We start from the raw sequence: 23,892 nt of genomic DNA, 5'->3' as shown, positions 1-23,892 counted from the left end.
CGACTTCAAAAATAAAGGAGGAGGTGTTCTATGTTCGACTGTATGTATTTTTTGTATGTATGTTCGCCGATTACTCCGTCAATTGTGGACCGATTTTAAAAATTCTTTTTTTGTTTCGATAGTGTACACTTCTGAGGTGGCCCCATTGTCACCAAGTCAGGATCTGACGATGGGATCCTAGGGAAATCGTGACCTCCAACATTTATAGGCTCGTGTTAAGTTTTTCATATTCTTTCTAAGTTATTCAAGTATTACCTGTCTTGTTGTCACCTCATGTTGATGAGGTGATTATGGAAGGTATTATAACTCCTAAACGCTTAGGTAGGAGTTGAAGAAAATTTATTTAATAAATATGATAGGTACGTATAGTTTCTAAAGTTATTTATGTGTTTGCATCAGGTAGTCGTCATCGCATGATGAGATGATGCTCGAAAGTAGAACTCCTTAACGCTAAGGAGTTGGAGGTCCAAAAATATCAATTATGGTACCTATAATATTTGGAATAAAAAAATATTTTACTACCTTTTAGTGAACTTTTTTTGGAATCGGTTTTTTAGTATTGGTATCAAGTTGCAAAGTTGCATTAGTTACTTAATACGTGAGGAAATCCTGATTGCAATAATATTAGTAAATAGTGCTACTAAAATTTCTGCCAAGATTAGTATATTATATGTATTACCATTTCTAAATATACTTGACCTGACCCCGTTAATTTAGTTGTAGAATAAATTGTAATGAGGTAGGTAATTATGTAAAGATGTTTAATAATCATATTACTGTATTGTGTTTGTTTACGCTACATGTCCTTCGTAGACACTTAAAGTTACGTCTTATTTACTTAGTGCTCGTTAAACCTTTCCGTGCCATATTGTGATTTGTAAAATAAATGATAATTCTAAATGATATTTTTTTTTTGTTGACATTTTACACTGCGCTTCTAGTCCCAAACTAAGCAAAGCTTGTAAGGGAGAGTCCGCTAATTTGGACCAGTTTTTTTCAATCCCATTTTACACATAGTTTTCTTTTGTTTTTGCTAATGTCCATGGTATATAATAAAAGATACATTATTCAACTTACTATTTCATAAGTATTCATTAACATGATTGTTGTATATTTAGCACAAATCAACAAAGTACGAGTTCAGAGCTTCGGTCCAATTTAGCCAACCGGTTCGATAATTTGTACCACAGGGTTACTAAATTAGATTTCAATAAATTTCAAGCCTATAAAAAAACTATGGCAAAATATTATACGATACATTCTTAACAAATTAGGAAACGAAAAGGAACAGTAGTTAATAACATAGACAATCGATATTGTTTTACACGTTATCACGATTTTGAGTACAAGTTTTGTAATTCCAATTATTGTAACGCACACTTGTACCTAATCTACTTTGCCAGTCTTTTGCTTTCATTTATTGTTAGTCAAACATAACTACGCTATTATAATTACAAAATATGATTTACTAAAAAAAATTTCATAATCCTTTGGTAAAGTTCCATACAACTTGATGTGGTACAATTTAGCCGACTAGGTGATAGTGCTTTTAAAAAATCGGTAAAAAATATAGCTTATAAATACCAAAAAATGTTTTAAATAATTGTAATCCACACTAATTTACGCTTCTAAATAATATATTAGAAACACCCTGTGATTCAATTTAACAAAATTACAAACTAAACATGTATTGTCAAAAGTTACTTGAAAACAATGAAAAAATACTTTTCAAAATAAAACACACGTGTTAATTGTCAAGGCAAAAACCACATGGCCGATATTAATTGATTTTAGTTGTGTATCGCTGAGTGTTGCAATTACAGACATTCAATAAATACTTTACGAAATATGAGGGTGGTACAATTTACCCGGCGGTACAATATACCGAACTCTCCCCTACTATGGGTATTAAACAACGGATATAAACATACTTAAATACTTTTTTTATTGTAAATACATACTTATTATACATAGAAAACACCCAGTCCAATACAAACAAATATGTTCATGCACACAAATGTTTGTACTGTGCGGGAATCGAACCCGCTACCTCCGGAATAGTAGTCCGTTTCGAACCACTACACCAAACGGCCGACAATATATTGATATAATTATATAATTATATTGATCCTCTTCTTAAAAATTGTGTTTAATTATAAGGATTAACTTCAACAAAAAAAAAACCGTACGTATAATCAAATATGGATGTATACATAAATTATTACCTACATAATATTATGACTTATTAGTTCGCTTAATAAATAAATGTCTAAATAAGCATAAATAAAATAATTCGCGCTGGCAGTAAAAAATTCGCAATGCGCGTGAAGTAAAAAAAGATTGATCAACTTACAGTTACCTAATTACCTACTATTGATCTTGTTCTACTACGGTACTACTATCTTGTTTACTTTAAAATATATAGTTAATACTAGTAGGTTCAAATGAGCTAAGAAAGCTAAACGCAATAAGCTTCTTGTAAAAGCCTTCACCTTTTCTATTCTAATGTATTTAATTAATTAACTCAATCTAACGAATTTATCATTTTTTATACTAGAATTTATTTATTGCTACCAAGCCTTTTTCCTGGCTTTTGGCAAAAAGTATCATATTGAGAATCCAAAGGCATTTAAATCTTGCCTACTTTTGTCCAAGTTCTAAAGTTAGTTTAAACTATTTGTGTCGTAGGTACCATAAGAACCTACTTATATACCTACATTTATTTTCCTAATAAGCTTTACAATTCAGAGTTCACTATGACATATACCACACCTAAAACAAATTTATTGTTATTGAGTTTTCTGTTTTGGTTTTGACACATTTTTAACTTTATTGACAATAAAGTGATAATAAATTTACATATTTACCATAAAAGTTTTAATTCCACTTGACCTCTTAACAATTATGTATTCTCTAGTTATTGAATAGGGTATTCTACTGTTAATAACGAATCTGTTATTATACCAAGTAGGTAATTAATCTGTCGTAAGTCGCAACAATAATGTAGGAATCGGTACAAAAAACAATAACAGCCTGAGACAAAGATAGATTTTCCTTAGCAACTTGCATAAGGTGATCTGTGTTGGTAAACATACGCGAACTACAACATTTTGAGGTAAACTTACATTTAGCTACTTCTAACCATTACTGAAATACAAACAATTCAATAAGTAGAAGTAGAGATACATCTATCTATTCTTATACAATAAGTGATGTTAAAAACTGATAAAAATTATCATTCAACAAAAAATAGCTTATTATAAGTAAAAATAACTTAGTAAAAATTGAAACTTTTGATACTTATATACACATCCCAACTAATATTATAAATGCGAAAGTAACTCTGTCTGTCTGTCTGTCTGTCTGTCTGTCTGTCTGTCTGTCTGTCTGTCTGTCTGTCTGTCTGTCTGTCTGTTACGCTTTCCCGCTTAAACCTCGCAACCGATTTTGATGAAATTTGGCATAGAGATAGTTTGAGTCCCGGGAAAGAACATAGGATAGTTTTTATCCCGGTTTTTGAAACAGAGACGCGCGCGATAAAGTTTTTCTGTGACAGACAAAATTCCACGCGGGCGAAGCCGCGGGCGGAAAGCTAGTATTATATATATTTACTTTCGATTAGAAATAATTATTTTAAAATTTGTGTTTGTTTGCTTTACGTATTTTCTTACACCCTTACCAACAAAAAGTTACACACTTGTTAAACAGTGTTTTACAATAATAATATGACTATGATAAAATTGAGTTATTTAATTTCATAAATCTTATAATAATATTATAAAATTACCTACTTATTAATTTTACATGCCATACCATGGGGAGACACGTGGATATAATTAATTTTATTTTTTACCATCTAATGTACCGTGTCTGTATGTAAATAAATGATTTGAACGTTTGGTATGAAAATGTGAACACTGTTCAACGAGCGTGTAAATATTTTTTATTGGTACGAGTAGGTCTTCATCATCGTACTTAGACTTTTATTTCGTGAAACTTGCCCTACACTTCCAAGACGTTGTGGTATTATTCAAATAATTTAATAAAGTAAGGCTCACTTTATTTGAAGCTCCATATCTATTTTTATTGCCAATCAGAAGTACGAGCCTACTTAATTACTACAAACCGATGCGTTTTTAAAGCACATCGGTGCGAACGTAAATAAAATGTAATGCGAACGCAAATGTAAATAACACACTGTTTATTTTTCTTCTTCTAATAAAAGAAATAAAGAATCTTTAAACTTTATCTTCTAAATATTTTACTACCAGTAGGTATTGATTTCGTTGATCTAAGTAATAAAGATAATATTTATAAGTTAGATAATTAATTAATAAACAAAGCAAATCGAACTTACTTGGACGAGTGAGAAGCGTTAGAGGCACCAACTAGAACCGACCTGTCGCGCGTGTCTTCCGCAGCGGACTGCGCCTACGCCGGTCCGCGGGTGGCATGTCATCTCGGTAGCTGAGCCAAAGTTCGCTACGCGCTGTTCGAAGTTCAACTTTCAGGCGTTCACTTAGAACGGTCGGAAACGAGGCTTTGTGAGAACCTGCAAAAGTTGTTTTCAGCTGGCTTTTACAGCAGTGCCGCGAGTTTTTGTAAACAATACTTTTCAGTGGGTGGCCACCCTGTTCGAAGTTCAATTAGTAATTGACTAAGTACGAGCGGAAACGAGACTTTGTTAAGAACCTGTAAAAGGTTTTTTACGTACTACAAGTATTCAATATTTTTCCAAAATTAAGTTCGCCACACTGTTTGAATTTCAATTTTCAGTCCTTAACTACTAAGCTAAAGTCAGAACTACTAAGCTAAAGAATTGCTATAAGTCAGGACATAACTGGTGACTAAAATACAAGCAAAACAAAAAAGGTTTGTGTTACGTTTTAGTAATTGCAGAAAAATACCTTTTATTCTTTTAAGTCCACCAAAAAGCTTATTTCAGAAATTTTGATCTATTATGAATTCGAATCTAGGTATAACAAAGCTATTATGTTATGACTTAGGGAAAAATAAACTCTGTGAATATTTGCCTAAATAAAGTTGTATTAAGTAATACTAGTAGGTACGTGGTAGTTGTGATTCCTAAATAACTTTTCGGTTTCTTTGTTTATAATTTAGTTCGCTACAAGAAGCGATTTCTAAATTAAAACTGTCAGTAATGTTCTTTGTCTAAGCCTGGCTTGCAATGTTTCCAGCCACTGTGTTGCAGCTACATAATTTCAGGAAAATATCTCCCGTTTAGAATATCCCTTTAAATCTTACTTATTTATACAAGAGCGAATCGTTATACATAATAAACGGTGACTATTAGGAAAAATGATAAGGACAATTTAGATAACTGTATGATCCTACTAATATTATAAATGCGAAAGTTTGTATGGATGTCTAGATGTTTGTTCCTCTTACACGCAAAAATTACAGAACGGATTTCTATGAAACTTTACAGTGACATACTAAAGTTCACGCGGGTGGAGCCGCGGGCAAAAGCTAGTCTACTAATTCTTTCATATTGTACCTCAGAACCGATGACTCTTGGAGAAAGTGTAAAGACAATTTTAATAGATAATTGCACGGTCTAAAACGCTGTCTCACATACATATTTTTATGACAAAACATATCGTTTGACCTAAAATCACAAATCTCTTATTTTTGAACTTTGGCCTTGAATTTTTTTAGCACGTGTCGGATCCATGGGGACTACTTAGTTTTCACAATACATTTCATTCTAATGGTGCTCCGGACATTCGTACCAATTTTCAGCTGTATGCGAATTATTGCAACCCTACCCCTGTTTTTTGTGCTAAGACCGGACTAATACAAACCTATTTTAGTCCGGGTAGTTACCAACATTTGTAAGTATAATAAATGTAGGTAATTTGGATTTCATAATTTCTATTAATAACGAACATAGGTAATTATGTAAGATTATAAATTAATTTTACATACATAATACAGTAGAATATTAGCATAANGGTATGAAAACAGTTCCTTTACATTATACGAGGAATTCAACTAAAAAGAATAGCTTAGAAATCTTATACAAAAAGACACCAGAATTGCAGAATTGTTGTCCGTTTAAAAAAAACCAACACATTTACGTTTTTGGCGGGAAGACGCAGAGGTCTTGCACCCGTCTGCCGTCACTGCTCGCGGGGGCGGTACTAAACCTAACGAATGATGGGAGTGTTTAAATCCTGTTTGATCTTTAAAGAAACTGACGAGCTATTTCATTATTGACACCAAAATCATAAATTTTTCGCGGACAAAACTTAAGGACGTGACTTAATCACAGTTATTTGGGAAACTTGCTTAATTTGGTAATCTTAGATAATAGATAGATTGTATAATCCAAAAATATACTTTTTCCCTAAGTTCTGTTTTGATCTTCAGCTAAAAAAATACATATTGTAAGAAATTAAGGATGTGGACACTGCACCAAAATTAGAAACGCTTAGTTCAATTATTTTTTGTCGAATTTGTAAAAGAAAATACTCATTAATAATGTTGTCCTCAAAATGGAACCTCTGCATATTTTCGTGTAAAAAAAAATCAAAGTTCTATGTCATAAAAAACATATGATTTTCAGCTGCGCCGCTCAAAAAATGTGTTTGGGAAATTGACCCATAACTTTGTTGCGACTTACACAATAATAATATGAAAACACAACTAGCTTCTTAGCATTGTGACTTAGATTGTTGTCTGTTACCTTTTCATGCTTAAATGCCTGAACCGATTTAGATGAAATAGAGATTTGTGTCAGGGAGATCCCGATTTTTAAAGGGATCATGTGAGCGTGTCAGTCTTCCGAAACGAACCGAAATATTATGTGAGTGAAGATGCGTCCTTGAGTGCTATCATTGCGCCTGATCGTAGAGCTAAGCGAGGTTTTTGCTTCAGAGGAAGTTGCACAGCATTGTTTATAGGCGCTAGCTAGCTACTGATTATGATAGTGCTATGACTTTAATATTTTCATATTAATACAAATACCCGTTAATTAGCAAATTTTTATATGTAGCAAAAAAACTGTGGCAGTATTCTGAAAATGATGCTCTCTAATTAGAGCCGAGGGGTCACTAAAAGGCAATGGCGAGGCGATGGTGATTCGATACCAACTTTTAATATTCTGAACTAACTTTTCTTTTTGGGCTTTCATACAGAAAGTATTTTACCCGCGGCATTAACCCGCCTGAAATTCAGTTTAGCGTTGACAGTTTGGAAAACTTTCACATCTTTTAGTTTTTGATATCTGTGTTTCACATTTATAATAATAAGTATTTAAGTAGAACAGAATAGTAGGATAGAATATTGATTTAGGACAATGTAGGATTATTTTGGGCGTTTTACCTAGGCATGTGACATCTTCATACATGTGTGACTAGAGTTAATAAAGCTAATGAATAAATGATGAATTAGGTATGTGAGGCTGGGATCAAGGCGTAGGGTCAGGCGGTAATTGTGCCGTATTGAGCTCACAAATCAGACCTGGCAGTTGCTTATTAACCGACATAAAAAAAGAAGGATCTCAATTCGTCTCTATGTTCTTTTTGTGTGTACCTACTTGTTTCGGAATTTATTAATAAATATTGTATTTTTAGTTGTAGTCACTCAATCTTTACCTACTTACGTCCTACAAACATTAATTAATTAATAAATACAAACATAATTATTAACCAATAAATACTCTACAGGCAAGTATAGTAAAGAACAATATAATTTGGACGATTGTACCTAATTCCTTGATAGTGTATAATTGACTGCTAATTAGCCATGTATCTACAACTGCTATTAACAGTAGCAAAAAAAAATATTATTAGGTAGGTAGGTATTTTCCTTTCCTTTCATTATTTTCGAATTTTCGAAGTATGTGTTGACAGGTAATTAATTACGTATTTGAAAATTCTAACAAGTTATGTAGGTAATTTTACAAAATACTTGTTGCTATGAAATTAGTCGATTCTTCTTCCAATCGTAAAAGATGTACTGTAATCTACATAATTATATAAAATGTACCTAAAACTTATGTATCTAGAGCGGAAGCTTTTTTTTTATTGTGTGAATATACCTAAATGGGGAGGAGAGGATCTGTAAAATAAAGGAACTTCGATGGTAAATCTGAATAATTTAATGAATTAACAAATAATTAAGTATAATTGTATTAACAAAAACTGCGTGGGTCGGGATTTGTTGGCGTAGCGTGATCTCATACGTGCAGGGTCATGTCCCCAAGCCTGTGGACTGGCCACATGCACTCGCAGCCCGCTGGTATCACCATGGTCCTGGTCTCCCAGCAGTCACTGAAATTGTAATTACATTAAGTTAGAATACATTCCGTACATGCAGAACCGGTCGTTATGGAAATCCTTAGGGCTATATTTCACCGGGACACCATAGCGGCGCAACCAGTCGCCGCTACCAACAAAATGTATACAGCTTTGCGCAACCAAACGGACACCAGGTGAGTAACTCTCTATAGAGCTGTATACCTACATTTTGTTGGTAGCGGCGACTGGTTGCGCCGCCATGGTGTCCCGGTGAAATATAGCCCTTAGGGGGGAGGCCTTTGCCCAGCAGTGAACGTCAATTGGCTGAAACGAAAGAACGAATGCATTCCACGTATGCTTAGGTAAGGTATAGGGAAGCACAAAAGATCCCAATGGGTCGACGTGCACTGCGCCCAAGCGCGGCCCTAAATAAGATAAGATAAGATGCTTATGTATACCGCCTTCCCGTTCAATATCAATTATTAAAGTTAAACCCACATCATCATCAATACCTAAGTCATTTAGTCTTCACCACAGGATGATGACCCTCTCTAATTTACTAAGAGGCTAGTAAGGCCGGAGTTTCCCACTCTGGCCAGATGGGTTTTGGAGGCCTGATGTTCGTACGTTTCTCCTCTCACGACATTATGGGTGTTGTATCGGTTAAAAGACTCAAACCACATTTTTGTTTTGCACAAAAAACAAGGTAGTGTTACGCACTTGGCCTTCAAATTCAGCTTTTTGAGGAAAAAGAAAATGTAAAAAACATAATTGTACACGTACCTAGACTTAATGGTGTGCGGATTATTTTTTAGTTGAAACAATCTAATCTCTTATGTAAACCTTTGAGCTAAGGTTTCAAACATGTAACACAAGGGTATTTTTGGTAGGTAACTTATGGATTTTCTTGACACCTTATAAAATACGAGTAAGTGCACCAGAAGTCAAACTTGATTGAAGAAAATACGCAAATGTCCGATTTGTTTTTTATTAAATGAGCGTACCGACTCTCACGATTCAACGCTTTTAATATATTTTATAAATATGAAAAATTATTGTAAATTAGTTATGCTGTTAAATATAGGTATAAAGCTAGACTGAAATAAAATGTATGCTGCAAATTAGTGTCCGACCGAATGTTCGGTTTCGGTTTCGTTTTCGGTTGAGTTTCGGTAAAAACACGAGTTTCGGTTTAGTTTCGTTTTCGGCGGCAAACTTGCCGAAACTACGACCGAAACCGAATATGCATTACGATCATAGTTTATACTTAATTTATAGTACAGGGTGTTTGGCGGAAGGTTAGACAAACTTCGTGGGTGTATAGGCAGGCCTGTTCATCTCCGCGAGTTTACATCGAAAACAAAAACGCACGATGGCCCCCTACATGATAACTATTCGACAAGGCCTCACATACGAGCGAACATTGACTCACGCACGCGTATTCTTGTGTATGATGGAAAAAATAAAGAAAATGGTGTACTAAATACTGTGCAGTATTTAACTGCCTAAATAATAATAAAAACACAGAAGGTCCTTTTTAAGTTGCCTGAAGTCACTGAGAGGTAAATAAGTAGTTAATGTTATTCATGATAATTCATGCTAAATCATGTATTTCCTACGCCATTTTCTGCAGTTTGGCACCTCTCGTCACATCATTTTACCGAAGTCAGCCCTATAGCTTCGGCGCAGTACCGATCACTGACGTTTGTCAACAAAATGGTGCTTGACTCTTGAGACAAGCTAAATTACACCATATTGTTAATGACATTGAGCATACATTTTTTTAAATACCCTCGCGAAGTAAAACTTCTGTACGTAGTACTTATTATTATTCTGTGGTATAGGTAAGGTCATTTTAAGAATACAAGTTCGCCCATTTGCCCCTAAGTGAGCTACTTTTTTTTTAATCGATATTTTTGTTTTAATTTCTTTTTTCCGAAATTTGACCTGAAAACTGCTTAATTTTTTTTGTCACGTGTTTTCAACCATTTTTTTTATTTGATATTAATATTGAATATGTCTTTAGTTAGATAAAATAAATTTCAGATCCAGATAGAGATTGGATAGCTAGTTACGAGCCGCCAAAGTTTAACAAAAGTACAAATCACGAAAAAAAATTCAACTTAGAATTTGATTAAAAAAAAAATGAATGGTGATATCGGATTGCCAATGATCTTGAAAACATCTCTAGCTTCACTTCTTTCCAATGATATATCACACGTAGTAGTTAGATGTTGAAATTCGTCAAAAATTCAAAGTTTAGGGAAGAAAATGTAAAAAAATTCAAAAAATAATAACGTTTTCTTTATTTTTCCCTCAAAATATGAGCCTTGTAAGGAAGTTTCGGTTTCGGTTTCGGTTTCGGCCGAAATAGACACCGTTGCCGAAATTCGTTTTCGGTTTCGGTTTCGGTCGTAAAACTAGTTTCGGTCGGACACTACTGCAAATGAATATTTCAATATTTACAAAGAAAATATTCAGTTTCTCTTTCAACTTACAAATAAGTACCTATGTTTTCCGTGGGTACCTACTCATTAACATGAAAATGACTTAACATGTTTCGTGTCTGTTCCATGAAACTTACAATAATATTACTATATTTTGTAACATTCGCATTTATTCTATTTGTATAAAAAAATGTATCTGGACAAACCTCAAGAGGATTAAGACACTATTTAATCAAAGATATAACGGTTATGTATAAAATAAGAATAAAATTACTGTATAAAAACTAAGGCTAAACACATACAAGTTTGGTTTCAATAAAAATAAGGTTAGTGTGCGAAAGTAATTGATACCTGAAATAAGCAAAATTTATTGCTTGTATCTTAGATATCTATTTAAAAAGTGCTGACTATACAAATATATTACGTTAAATATACATATATGTAATAAATAAATATATAATTAAAAGTACCTATTTGTATTATTACCTAGAATAACGCCTCCTAGTCAGATGTATGGTCTTGTTCCACTGAACACAAGAAAAACCAAGGCTGGAACATATCTGAAAAATATTAGTTTTTCTTAGGGTGAGTTGCACCACCTTACTAAGCTTTGACCGTAACTTTAACGATAACCGGTGGTTTTTGTATGGAGTTTGACAGATTTTTGACATTTGTCAAAGTTAAAGTAAGATGGTGCAACCCAGCCTTAGTGTTTGTTAAAATATGAATTGTTCGGCTTCACCATTAGAATTCTAAATGTTTTCTACTGAACATAGACTATAAAATATTCTCAAAATAGTAAAAATTCTTTGATAATTTACTATTTGATAAAAAAATATCGTATACGTATTTATTATTGATTAGGACTAAGTGTATACCATGATTTATAATTTTGTAGTTGGTGTTGGAAGATTTTATACTTTCCATGCCTGACATACTTTTACCACTTTTACGATGGATCAAAAGTCGTAGTTTGACTTATTCGTCAACTCGCACTTGTCAAACTCGCTAGCTGGTGCGAGTTGGGAAATTCCGATTTTACCTATTATTTTTGTCGTCAACTCGCACCTCTTCAAAAGTACAGTCAAATAAAGACGAATTGAAAATAAAACTTTAAATAAATCTATAGGTACAGCGTGTCATTTGACGACCCACTATTTGAAATACATTTGGTATGATTATAAGAACCCTGGTTTTGGAAATAAAAGTCAGTCTTATTACGGCATTCGAGTTTTACTTAACATCTACCTACAACTAGTACAACACACTAAATAGTGATCAAACTTCAAAGGCTTAAATCTATGGACAATTTTATCGATGAAAATACTTCAAATCTGGGGCTTGATGGAAGGTATACAACTCCTAAACGCTTAGGAGTTGAAGAAAAAGTCTTTGAACAATATAGTACCTACGTATAGTTTCTAAAGTTATTTAAGTGTTTGCATCAAGTAGTCGTGATCGCATGGTGATGAGATGGTGCTCGAAAGCAGAAGCCCTTAACGCTAAGGAGTTAGAGAATAATTAATAAAATATTTTAGGTACGTATGGACAACAGTTGTATTCTTTCAGGTTATTAAGGTGATGCTGATTCGTTCCTTTCAGCCGAAAGACGTCCACTGCTGGACAAAGGCCTCCCCCAAGGATTTCCACAAAGACCGGTCCTGCGCCGCTCGCATCCAGGCACCTCCCGCGACCTTCACCAGATCGTCGGTCCACCTAGTGTGAGGCTTGCCCACGCCGCGTCTTCCGGTTCGTGGTCGCCACTCAAGAACTGTCCTGCTCCAGCGGCCATCAGCTCTATGTCACTTGACACTAAAATAAGATCCGTGGTAGGTACACAAAAGTTGTGTTATAAGCTTAGAACACTAAATTAATTAATAAACTCTGATTTGGCCGAAACTACAAATAAAATGGCTATTTCCGGTGGAAAAAAGCGGGTCATTTGACGTCATTTGATTTGAAAAGGTGACCCAAAATTAACGCAACTTTTGTTGCCACCATTTTCCCTGAAAATAAAACAAATCGACAGGTCAAAGTCGAAGGTCTCAAAGACAGCTATTCGGACTCTGATACAAAGATGAACATAGTGCCAGTTGATAGATATCAACTTGATATTTAAGTATAAATTAGTCTGCCAACCTTTATATGGCCAAACATGCCCATTAATTATGTCAACCATAATTTTGCCATTTTTACGTACTTTCGGCCAAAACAGAGTTTATTAATTAATTGTTTCAAGCTTATCACAAATTTTCTGAACTTGTGCCAAGGGGCTTATTTTAGTATCAAGTGACGTAGGGTATCTTACGGTCCCCTCTCATACTAATACTTGCCTCGTTAGTAACACTCATATCCTCGTTGGTGGGCGAGCTACACCGCACCTCCTCATAGTACGCAGGCCTGTACTCGTACTCGTTAGTGTTCAGCTTCCTAATCTTCCTCTCCAAATGGCATATAGGGTAGTGTTTCTGCGACAAATAAGTTTTCATCAGAAAACTAAATAAATAAAACTAGGTTCCATGTTCAAGTCATAAATACATATACAGGGTGTCCAAAAAATAGCACGTCACAATAACACTGGAGATAGCTGAGTTTAAGACGCATCGAACACGCTTAATATGTCCTTAGAAAAGTTTCATAAGTTTTAAGATATTATTAAGACCAATTTTATTTATTCATGTCCATAGAAAAGTTTGATGAGTTTTGATATATTATGACTTATATTAGTTATTTTTAAAAATGGAATTCATACACTTACTTAAGTCTTGTTAGATGCGTCTTAAGCTTATTTACCTCTGGTGTCAGTGTAACGTGCAAATTTTGGGACACCCTGTATATTATAGTGTTAGATTTCACCAACAGTTAACAATAAATTAAATGCTTTAATACTTGCCGTAATAAAGTACAGTATATAAGAAAGATTAATTGAATTAAATTGTAACTAACCTGAACATTTAATTGCCTTAGGCCTCTTTCTTTTGGCTCTTGTAGAGACTCGGTGTACTCTGGGAGAATCTGTAAAATTCAATAGTTACTCGTAGGTATAGTACGTGGGACACTATTTAAGTTGTGAGCCTAACTATGAAAACAAAGTAGTTTATTATTAAAATTGTATTGATTGCGTTTATTGGTATTGTCTTTCATGATTTATGTACTTTTTAATGTGTTCGAAATACTTTTCATAGCATTTTTTCCACTCAGCTTGAGGCACCTCCAAAGCATGGTTTTTGACCGCACCGACAGTTGCTTCTGGCTACATAAATCGCTGTTCACGCATTTAATTTTAATATACGGGTACCATAAGAAGTGTTTAGATTCCAAGCAAGAATTTTGTAGCGTTGGACCTGTTTATTTCATATTTTGAGTGTTCAAATAGTCAGTTATTTGACGAGACGTGTAAAAGCTCACATTTTCGTCACGAATGGCGATTCGACTATGNGATAGATCTTTATCACCAAAAGTGAAATTTAGCTGACCGCTTCAGTTTTGTATTGATTAACCACGTCGAAAGTCATAATAAATCTTCGCGCGAAAATTTCCGCAAGTCAATTCCATGTTTTTGTAGTCAAGATAATTTTCAATTCAATGTTAATAATACAAAACGTGCTCAAATGATAAAAAGTTTTGAATAAGGTTATAGTCAAAAATGTCAAACTTTTCATTAAAAGTATCAGATGTCGTCTAACAACACGTTATGTTGTCGAGGCTCACAACTTAAATAGTGCCCTAGTACCTATTGCCGCATACTTATTACCCTGAGTAGGTACTTTTCAAAAAGTATATAATAAGCACAGGCTACAAGTATTAAGAAATGGCTAACAAATATGAAAGCCCCGTAACAAAAAATCAGTAAATATAATGTAAACGTATCACACGGTACTTCGAAAATCATAAAAAAAAAGATTATTATTCTTGTCTGTCGCATTTACCTACATTAATATTTATTAATTTAAAGATAATAATTTCAAGTTATCGCATTAACATACAAGTACCAGAAAATGACGATTTTTTGCAAATATTTTTTGCCACTAGCTTTATTCTGTGGCTTTTTCCGCGTGAATTTCGGTTAGACAAAGAAATACCTACTTCATATGCCAACATACGATATTATGGCTGATTCTCCATTGATAATTTCTGCTTCCCTTGTAATCGGGCTACCTAAATAAACTCCGACAAACGTTACTTCGGTATTGCGTTACTCCGACAAAGGATAAACGCCTTTGTCTGAGTAGTGTATGTAGCGTCGAAGTAAAGTCATGTCGATATGCAGTAGTGTCGGAGTCGTAATGTTGAAGTAACGTTTGTCGGAGTTTATTTAGGTAGCTATGTAATCGATCCTCTCAAATTTAGCGGAGGAAAGAGAGGATTTGGCCTATACATAGTCGATTGCTGGTTAGATGATTTAGGGAGCTTTTTTTTTTGGCTTTCGCGGTTTGCGTTTAGGGGGCGTCCATAAATTACGTGAGACAATTTTGGCTATTTTTCAACCCCCCCGCCCCCCTTGGTGAGATTTGGTGAGATTTTGCCTGACCCCCTCCCCCACCCCCAAATCTCACGTGATATTAAAAAAATCCAAAATTTANAATGACGGACTAATTAAAACTCTTGCTTTTTTACCCAGGAAACGTCCCTATTTATTTACTTAAGATTTAACCCAGTTTTCTGGCAAACTCTATTTCTCTATTTTTTGTGGAAAAAATACGTGATATTTCCCGAGACCCCCCCTCTCCCCCACGTGAGTTTTAGTGAGGTTTTTGTTGACCCCCTCCCCCCCCTAAAAGCCTCACGTAATTTATGGACGCCCCCTTAGCCACAACGGTGTGGGAGAAAAGGTAGGAAACGTTTAGGTAAAAAATAAACCGGGGTGGAATACAGGATATATGAGGATCAGGTTGGGAGGTGGTGTTGGGGAGCTTTAATCTTAGTATATGTCATTTAATACACAATACCTGTTTTTCGCAGTCTTCATCATATATCTGCTGGCGTTGCTCCAGCTCCTGCTGCCGGTTCCTCTGCAGCCGGCCGAGCACTGAATTCAGCACTTTGTCAGGGTTGGGGATACGGAGCTCGTGATCGATGAAGTCCCGAACCGAGTCATCGCTCGAGCTGTGAGCTGATGATGATGCTAAACTCAGGCAAATGCAGAGGACCTGAATAAATAAAATACGTGTCAAGTTTATCAATGTCTCATTAAAATATGGTATCAAATTCCATGACGCAGTTTGGCTCGTGCGCGACACTTTTACATAATACATAAATCCATACTGAGTGCATATGAAACAGTTTTTTCTCTTACAAGTAATGCGTAATAGCTGCAGATAAACGGAAATATTCGCAGCGGTCATTACAAAAAAAAAAGCTTGCGCTTTCAGGTAAATATATTATATCTTTATATGGCGCAGTGAGAATGGCGTAGTTACAAGTTCCTGAAAAGTACTTACTACTGACATGACATTTCGATCCTAATTATTCTCTCGTCTGGTTTACAATGAGCCAGCGGATTTAAATATTCAAACCTTTGAAGATATTTTTGTTTAAACATTATATTCCCAATGTTAGTAAGTTACTTAGTTAAAATCGGCCGTTTGGTGTAGTGGTTCATAACGCGTTACTATGCCGAGAGATCGCTAATTCGATTCCCGCACACACATTTGTGTGCATGAACATTTTTGCTTGTATTGGTATGGGTGTTTTCTATCTACAGTACTTATTCTATCATGGAGTATCAGCAAATGGTAAAACTAGTCGTTATTGTTTATACAAAACAGTCTTTAGGGTGTCTGTAGTAACAACGGCGTGCTCGACTCGTAGTCAGCGTTGATTGCCCGCGAGCCCCGAGTGACCAAACGCTCTGATTGTCATTCATTCAGAACTCAGCCTCTGCTACAGATCAGGGATTACGAACATTTTGTTTTCCTTTTTCCTCTTTCAGGATTTCAGTAAAAATCCAACTTGCCGCATGTCATCATCATCAAAATTTTAAAAAATGTTAATTTCAGTAGGTACTGATAATTTCATAACTTTGATTTCAGTTGAGTAAATACCTAAATAATTAATTTAAAAATAAAGTTTTTACGCAGATAAGTACTTTAGTGGAATAAAGTTATTGAATTTGATTAAAGTCTACCTACTTCAAGTCAATTGTCTTCGACCGTATTTGGCCCCAGCATTCATTTTAATAATTCAATTGGAATCAAATCTTCCAAAGGAGTTTATTGTTATTGAAAGAGGGCGTCCTTTACTTTGACACATGCGGAACAAAAGATGCAAAACTCAATTGATGGTAACGAACTGTGATTGGCAATCCCTGATAACTTCGCCCGTGGCGTGGGTCGGGACTACAACTGCAGCCGATTTACTCATACGTATCACAGGAACGCGATGGCATTGTCTCGTGTTTAGTAAAAGTGGTGGGATATCGTGACGATTTAGAATTAGGCCTTAAGTTAATCTTGATCAGTGTTATTAGGTTGCATTTTGATAGGTAAGAACAGTGTTAATTCAATTTAGATTGCATGATTGAACTTTCACTAAGAATTAGGATGTCGATATTTGATAAACAAAATACTTACTTAGTTGCTGAGGCTGTTAACTTTTTATTTTTAATCTACACTTTTACTTCGGCAGGTAAACCACCTCCAGTTCCTAACTTTTTATAATAAGAATTGTAATCTATCCAAACATTTAAAAATAATTATCAACTAAGTATAGTATTTTACTATGATAAAACAGATAAGTGATTGTGTGTTATGTGGATTGGATGTGTAATACCGTACCTACCTAATCCTGCCACAGTATTAGGTAGGTACATACTTACTCGCTAATTGTGACTAATCAGCAATGCAGCCGTCTTTCTACCTACGTAAGTAATTGCAGTTATTTGTTCGCTCATCATAGTAGATAAGTACCTATTTGTAACAAAAACTAGATTCGGCGGCAGTTTATGCTTGTATTGTAATGTAATGCGTAGGTATTGTATTTTCGAGAATTATCTTGTAATCACACATTATTATGCACCTATCGTTTACGACTTAGTGAGTATTGGAGTCCTTTTTTGATGCTACTTAATTAATCTCAGGGCTCTTTCTTACTGACGCAGACATCCATTTTTTGCCTACTGTTTTTGAAGGATCCCGTGTAGTGTGAACGTGATTTAATACACGTAATAATCAATCACACGAACATTCCGTTTCATGTGTCCGGAAAAAACCGATTCGTTCGAATTTGGAGACAGTAGGTACAGTTTTCCTGCATTAGTACTGTGGATCCCGCAAAACTGAATTGCTCGTGGGAAAGGTTTCTCAGACCTCTGGTCCATATTTTTGTCCCGAGGCAGTGGAAGGGTTAATGTTAAAAATTAAAACGTAAAAGTGATGTACGAGTAGGTACCTACGAGTGGGTTACCTACACCATATCGAATTACAAATGATCGAAAATCAACATATAGAACACGTTTCATCGAACGATCAAAATATCGAATGATTAAAATATCGAAAAATCAATTTACAGGTTTTAATTAAGTAAATGTCATACCATTAATATAAATAAAACATAAATTCTTAAACACATTTTTTTAATTTCCCACTTTTGGGTAGGTACCATAGTCAACAAGGAACCCTTACCTCCATCTTTCTATTATACTTACCTACTATGCAACGTAAGATCGACTTTCGATATTTTAATCATTCGATATTTTGATCCTTCGATCATTAAATTTGTAAATTCGATATTCTGAACGTTCGATATTTTGAGCATTCGATATTTTGATCGTTCGATAATCTGATCGTTTGATGAAACGTGTTCGATATTTTGATTTGCGATCATTTGTAATTCGATATGGTGTAGGTAACCCAGTACGAGTACCTATTATTATATGTATCTTTAAGCTACCTACTTTACGAGCTGATTTTAACTTTGTTGCGATTGAAATGAATATTTTTAATTTTATTTCAAATAACCTTTCTGTGTTGCCACAGAATAAGTAATAGTACAGGTACAGAAGGATTACTCCGCAAGACGATTTAAATAAATGCGAGTCTTGCTACGACGCGATACAGTGGAATTCAGCTCGCACAGCACTACGTACCTACAATTTTATTCACCTACAAGTTTTGTCTCTTTCTATCGCGTGCCTCTGAACTCTTCTTACGCTGCTAGGGTTGCTATGCTGTCTAGTGAAAAAATAGAATTAATCTACTTAGGTATTTGTAATGAGGTACGTATGTAGGTAAGTATTAGTGTTATTTTACCTTTGTAAAAATAACATTTTAAATATACCTACTTAGGATAAAAAAGTACTTATTTTAATACAATGTCTTCATTCATACCTATTTTAACATAAGACAAATAAATTAAACATACCTACTATCACAGAAGAAAGAATGACATCATACCTACCTACTTACTACGCACACGAAACGGCTACATCATAGAACGAGAGGCATCACCCGAAAATCATATTTGTATTTGGCTTTGCACAAACTTAATCTAATGTTACTCGCTGTACTTTGGCAACAATTTATTTTTTACTGAATATTGTTGGGGTACCTATGCATTATGGTAAAAGAACTAGCTTGTCGTAATTTGGTGTATCGATGTTACTCTTCCGTTTCATTTACCTACACGGAAAGGTAATAGTTAATATTTTAACGATAAAATTCTTAAAACATCATAAATTGTATTCAAAAGAAATTATTTATTAAAGGCAAAACATCAAGTCCCGACGGGCGTGCGCGTGACACTCGACTGATATAATACCCGCCGGCGGGGCGCTCCGCTGTAGGTAATTATCGGATGTACCGCGCGGAGTGAGCCAGGCCTGGTGTTGCATTGCACGTGTAGGTACCGTGCAGTTTATTACTATACAATATGGAGGGTTACCTAGTAGTTTCGCACCATTTTCCTTCGCACGAATAATGTGCGAAACGTCCCCTTTCAATAATTTTTTTTTGTAGGTCGCCTACCTGCCCTGATTTATCAAAAGTTGTACCACTATATTTTTATGTGTGCAATAAAGATTTTAAATAAATAAATAAAAGTATTAAAAACGGGTGCGAAGGAAAATCGTGCGAAACTACTACTAACCCAATATGGAAAATGGCGGCCTCTTTATCATGTGGTAAAGTAAGCATAAATCACTTCCAGCAAGTGCCGTGTCCGGTCCGAAGCGGGTCGCAGAGACCCCGCTACCGGCTTCCTGTAAATAACTATTGTCGGCTATATTTAGCATCCAATTTGCAGTTTGGTCAACGTTCAATCGCGGTCGGTTTCCCATAAGATAGGGGATCACTTGGTTATCCTACTAATAGTACGAGAGGGGACCGTAAGATAGCCTGTACGTCACTTGATACTAAAATAAGCTTCATGGCACACGTTCAGAAAAGTTGTGCCTTGTGCTAAGCTTGGAACAATTAATAAATAAACTCCGATTTGGCCGAAAGTACAAAAAAATACATAATTATGGTGGGCATCACTATGTCAGTCAGTCAGTCAGTCAGTCACCTTTGAGTTATATAGGTATTATATTTAGATTAATATTTACCTACTCATGTTTGGTCGAATCCACCCTTAATCAATATGAAATCCTGTATAGCTTCTATACTCGTATTATGTGAGTAGTTATTCCATTTATTTGTTATTTAAAAAAAAACATAAAGTGGCTGGCCTAGCTTTTCACCAAATTGACTGATGAGACTATAGTCTAGTATTTATACCTACACTAACTGAGCTAATCAAAGTGTTTTTAATCATACATAACAATGTTACTAGGTCGAAGAAATCTCTTTACATAATGTTAGAACAATAGCTAATAATGAAAAGAGTAAAACATTAAGTAAGTAAGTAGGTAAGGAACCAATAGCGGAGCGAAATCGTTTATGGCGCATTTCATAGCATTTCTTTGATAATACAGCATCGATAACCATGGTGCGTGGTGTTGCCGGCCGGTGCTTGATCTGGGCACTAGGTTTTTACATAGCTAAATGTTTTAAATAGTTTTGTGGGTAGGATCTCGAAAATTACCCACATTAGATTGCTTTCAAATGTCTCAGAAGGTAATTTTAGAAATATATTATGTATAAACGCAAACGTCAATCTTTACAACATTGATTAATGTAAATTAAATTTATTTAATCCAAAAAACATGAAAATTGTAACAGTTTGTGTAGTTAGTGAGTGAGTAGTGAGTTAGTGCGATTTGAAATACAGTGAAAATGAATAAATACTATGTCAACTCAGTCGGAAATTCATTTTAACAGATTAAACAAAATGGAGATAAGAAGGAAACATCGTGGGACCTTCAAGATGGAACCCGTTCCAGAGAAGGGGATCTTCACTGTCAACTATGTTGGAAGCAGGTAAGAGCTCAGAAGTTTAAGAATGGTATTTAAGAAAATAGTGAGGTACAGAGTTCTTTGTTACTTGTATAAAATGCCTGATGTGCAGTTGCACATCCATCAGGAAGAAAAAGTTCATTTTACACTGCCTTCGAATGCTGGTGACTTTGATTTACCTATTTGTGAAAATGAAAATGTTTTTCAGTAAGTAAGTACATATAGCGTCTTTCATGACTAAGTAAGTAGATCATTCGAGTCCATAAGCTTTCGAAACTATGAGGCAGTTGAACAAAATCGTAACAGCGTTCGTCGCTACTGCATTGGCATCGAAAATACATATACAAATGTATAAAAAAATACCACAATTTATCAACAAACATATTAGTTACATCATGTTAGTAAGGTTTTCAATATCTTTAAAACATTGGTTCTACTGCGTAAGGTACTAGTTTTATTCTGTAGTTTTACTCAGGTCACAGCTCACATTATTATTAATAAGGGGTCTACAAGAAGGTCAGATTGACAAAAACTTAGCACGAACACCACGAGTATGACTTGACAGTGACCCGCAAACAATAAGTAGGCGACAAGTTCAGCAGGCTGTCTTTATTCTTTGAATTTCGTATTTTTTTTGTATGTTAAAGTTATGTAGATTTTTGATTAGCAATGGCTAAACTTATACAATAACTGTAGGTACAGTGTACCTATGTGTGTTCGATTACATTACGGATGATGGGATGATGCACCCACATGGGTTGGTCTGCATTACTTAAACTTAGGCTGAGTAGCACCACCTAACTTTAACCGTCTATAACTATAACCGGTGTTTTTTGTATGGAGTTTGACATATTTTTTACATTAGTCAAAGTCAAAGTAAGATGGTGCAAACCAGCCTTAGTGTCAAATCGGCCAGCATCAGCATTACCTATTGTGCTGATGTGTCCCTGACAAATAGGAACACCAAATAAAGTAAAATTAATAAAAAATTGTGTGTGAATATTATTCGGAAGGTTTTTGTACCCAACCTTTACAACACATGGAAGAGTCGTAGTTAGGTACCTACTATTATTCTTAAATATCAAAACAAATCCAAATTTTATTTAATACATCCTATTAAAATTTTCCTCGCGAGTCAGTAGTATTAGATTATGACTCATGATAATAAAATAATCATGACTAAAACTTTAACAGGAAACTTTAATGTTAAACAACTCATGGAAAGGAAAGCATTTTTCATTTTTTTCAACTATTCACTCACTAACTTTATGTATCTAGTTGTTATAATAAATATGTGTTGAATTTTTTAATCACGTATTTTAATGACGAGCACTTCTTTTACTAATCATACCCAAAATACCTGACATTGCGTATGAAATGTGACAATAGCTAATATAAAATGCACTTTACTTACCTTTACCACGCAGTATACAGACACCATGGTGAATATAAAACTATTTCAAATAATTGTTCTTCTAAATTGAATGAGCCCGAACCGGGTTGTTCGGTTTTTGTGAATGATTTAACCACCTCGCCTCCCTTTTATACCAGGTGTAATCTCAATCAATTACATTTGTCCGAGTGTTTTCATAAAAATGTGACGCAGATATTTGGAATGAGAATATTGTGGAACAGCTTTTTTGGATAACCCTTTTATTTAGTATCCTCTATTCCTAACGAAATTGGCACTATCAATAACACAGAAAGAATCAAGTTACCCGACTAATTCCCCAATAAGTAGGTCATCATCATCATCATTTCAGCCATATTAAAATTGATATTATAAATTATCTGTATTGTATAACTTGTTGGCGCGTTGGACTATCTGTAAGCCTTCAAGCAGATTATAAATAAATAAATAAAAATAAAATAAAAATAGGACGTCCATGACTGCTGAACATTGGCACAATAAGTAGGTACTTATTATCTTAGTCATAAAAGGAGAATCCGCACAAACTAAAGTCCGCATGTAAAATCCAAGACTATCAATATTTTTGATAGAGGGGTCAGAATTTAGCTGTCTTTGAATTTAGCTTTATTACCTATATCCCAATATTTTTGGTAGTAAAGTAAAAAAAGTCTAAGTATTCATAATAAAATTCTCAGCTATTGTATGCGCAAACATATAAATGGTGTAAAGAAAGTTAAATACCACTGTTTGTTTCGCTAATAAAGCAAAATAAAATAAAAATAAATAAATAAAATAGTAACGTCCATATTATGACAACGTGAAAAAAATATTAATTTTCTCAATTAATAGGACTGATTTAACAACGGGCAGATTAACTTCGGCGTTATCTCGCGGTACTCTCTTTGATTATTCCCGGCGATATCACAGAGGACAAAAAACCAATGGAAATTAAAATAAAAGGTCCAGATATATTACTCTATTTTAATTTATTAACAGTATTAATTTAATTTCAGAAAATACTTATTGCTATTTTTTCTTTTATCTAAAAAGGTCACCCTTTCCACTCATTGACTAAAACGAATCCTCGAAAATTAATTAATGTTTGTTATTAGGCGAATTTTAGCACAGAGATGGTTTTACGTAGGCAGAAGACTTCAGTTGAAAAAGATTTTGTGATATACCTATTACTCGTATTAAAAATAGTTTTATAGTTCAAATACTTAATAACCAACAAAAAACTAGTCATTAATGCCTCCGACTGCATTTGTAAATACTAAGGCTGAGTTGCACCACCTAACTTTAACGGTAAGTACCTACGGTAACGATAACCGGTGCGTGTGGAGTATCGTTGAATAGGTCTTTTAAAATGGCTTAGGGTTTCTAAGACTATTTTTCACTTTAGGGATCTGTTTGCAAATTATTAACCACCTCCCCCCCCC

The 23,892-nt window shown here is 34.5% G+C and overlaps 2 protein-coding genes across 6 annotated transcripts in view; one reads left to right on the top strand and one right to left on the bottom strand.

The window, feature by feature from the left end:
• Positions 1-8,109: 8,109 nt before the first annotated feature.
• On the bottom strand, positions 8,110-22,556 carry LOC114366250 (uncharacterized). The gene is made up of 6 exons (XM_028323063.1): positions 22,457-22,556; positions 15,661-15,861; positions 13,658-13,726; positions 13,045-13,179; positions 11,198-11,271; positions 8,110-8,297 (listed from the first exon to the last, which is right to left on the bottom strand). The coding sequence occupies exons 1-6, from the start codon at positions 22,481-22,483 to the stop codon at positions 8,204-8,206; spliced, it is 600 nt and encodes a 199-aa protein (XP_028178864.1). The 5' UTR covers positions 22,484-22,556; the 3' UTR covers positions 8,110-8,203.
• Positions 17,123-23,892, top strand: part of LOC114366248 (serine/threonine-protein kinase OSR1-like) — a 49,059-nt gene continuing 42,289 nt past the window's right edge. For 2 of the 5 annotated variants that reach the window (XR_003657012.1, XM_028323062.1), the window contains exon 1: positions 20,844-21,066. Coding sequence is in view for 4 of the 5 variants with exons in the window: in XM_028323062.1 (XP_028178863.1) it covers positions 21,054-21,066 (13 nt within the window). In the remaining variant the exon portion in view is untranslated. Of the gene's footprint in view, positions 17,196-20,798; positions 21,067-23,892 lie in introns of those variants that run through there. The other 3 variants (XM_028323061.1, XM_028323059.1, XM_028323060.1) reach the window with 3 other exon arrangements.

Source organism: Ostrinia furnacalis, unplaced genomic scaffold (genome assembly GCF_004193835.3).
Source record: "Ostrinia furnacalis isolate ACB-3 unplaced genomic scaffold, ASM419383v2 OfSCF0605, whole genome shotgun sequence".
Classification (NCBI taxonomy): Eukaryota; Metazoa; Arthropoda; class Insecta; order Lepidoptera; family Crambidae; genus Ostrinia; species Ostrinia furnacalis.
Note: the sequence above shows the minus strand (reverse complement) of the source record. Positions and strands in the feature narration are given on the sequence as shown.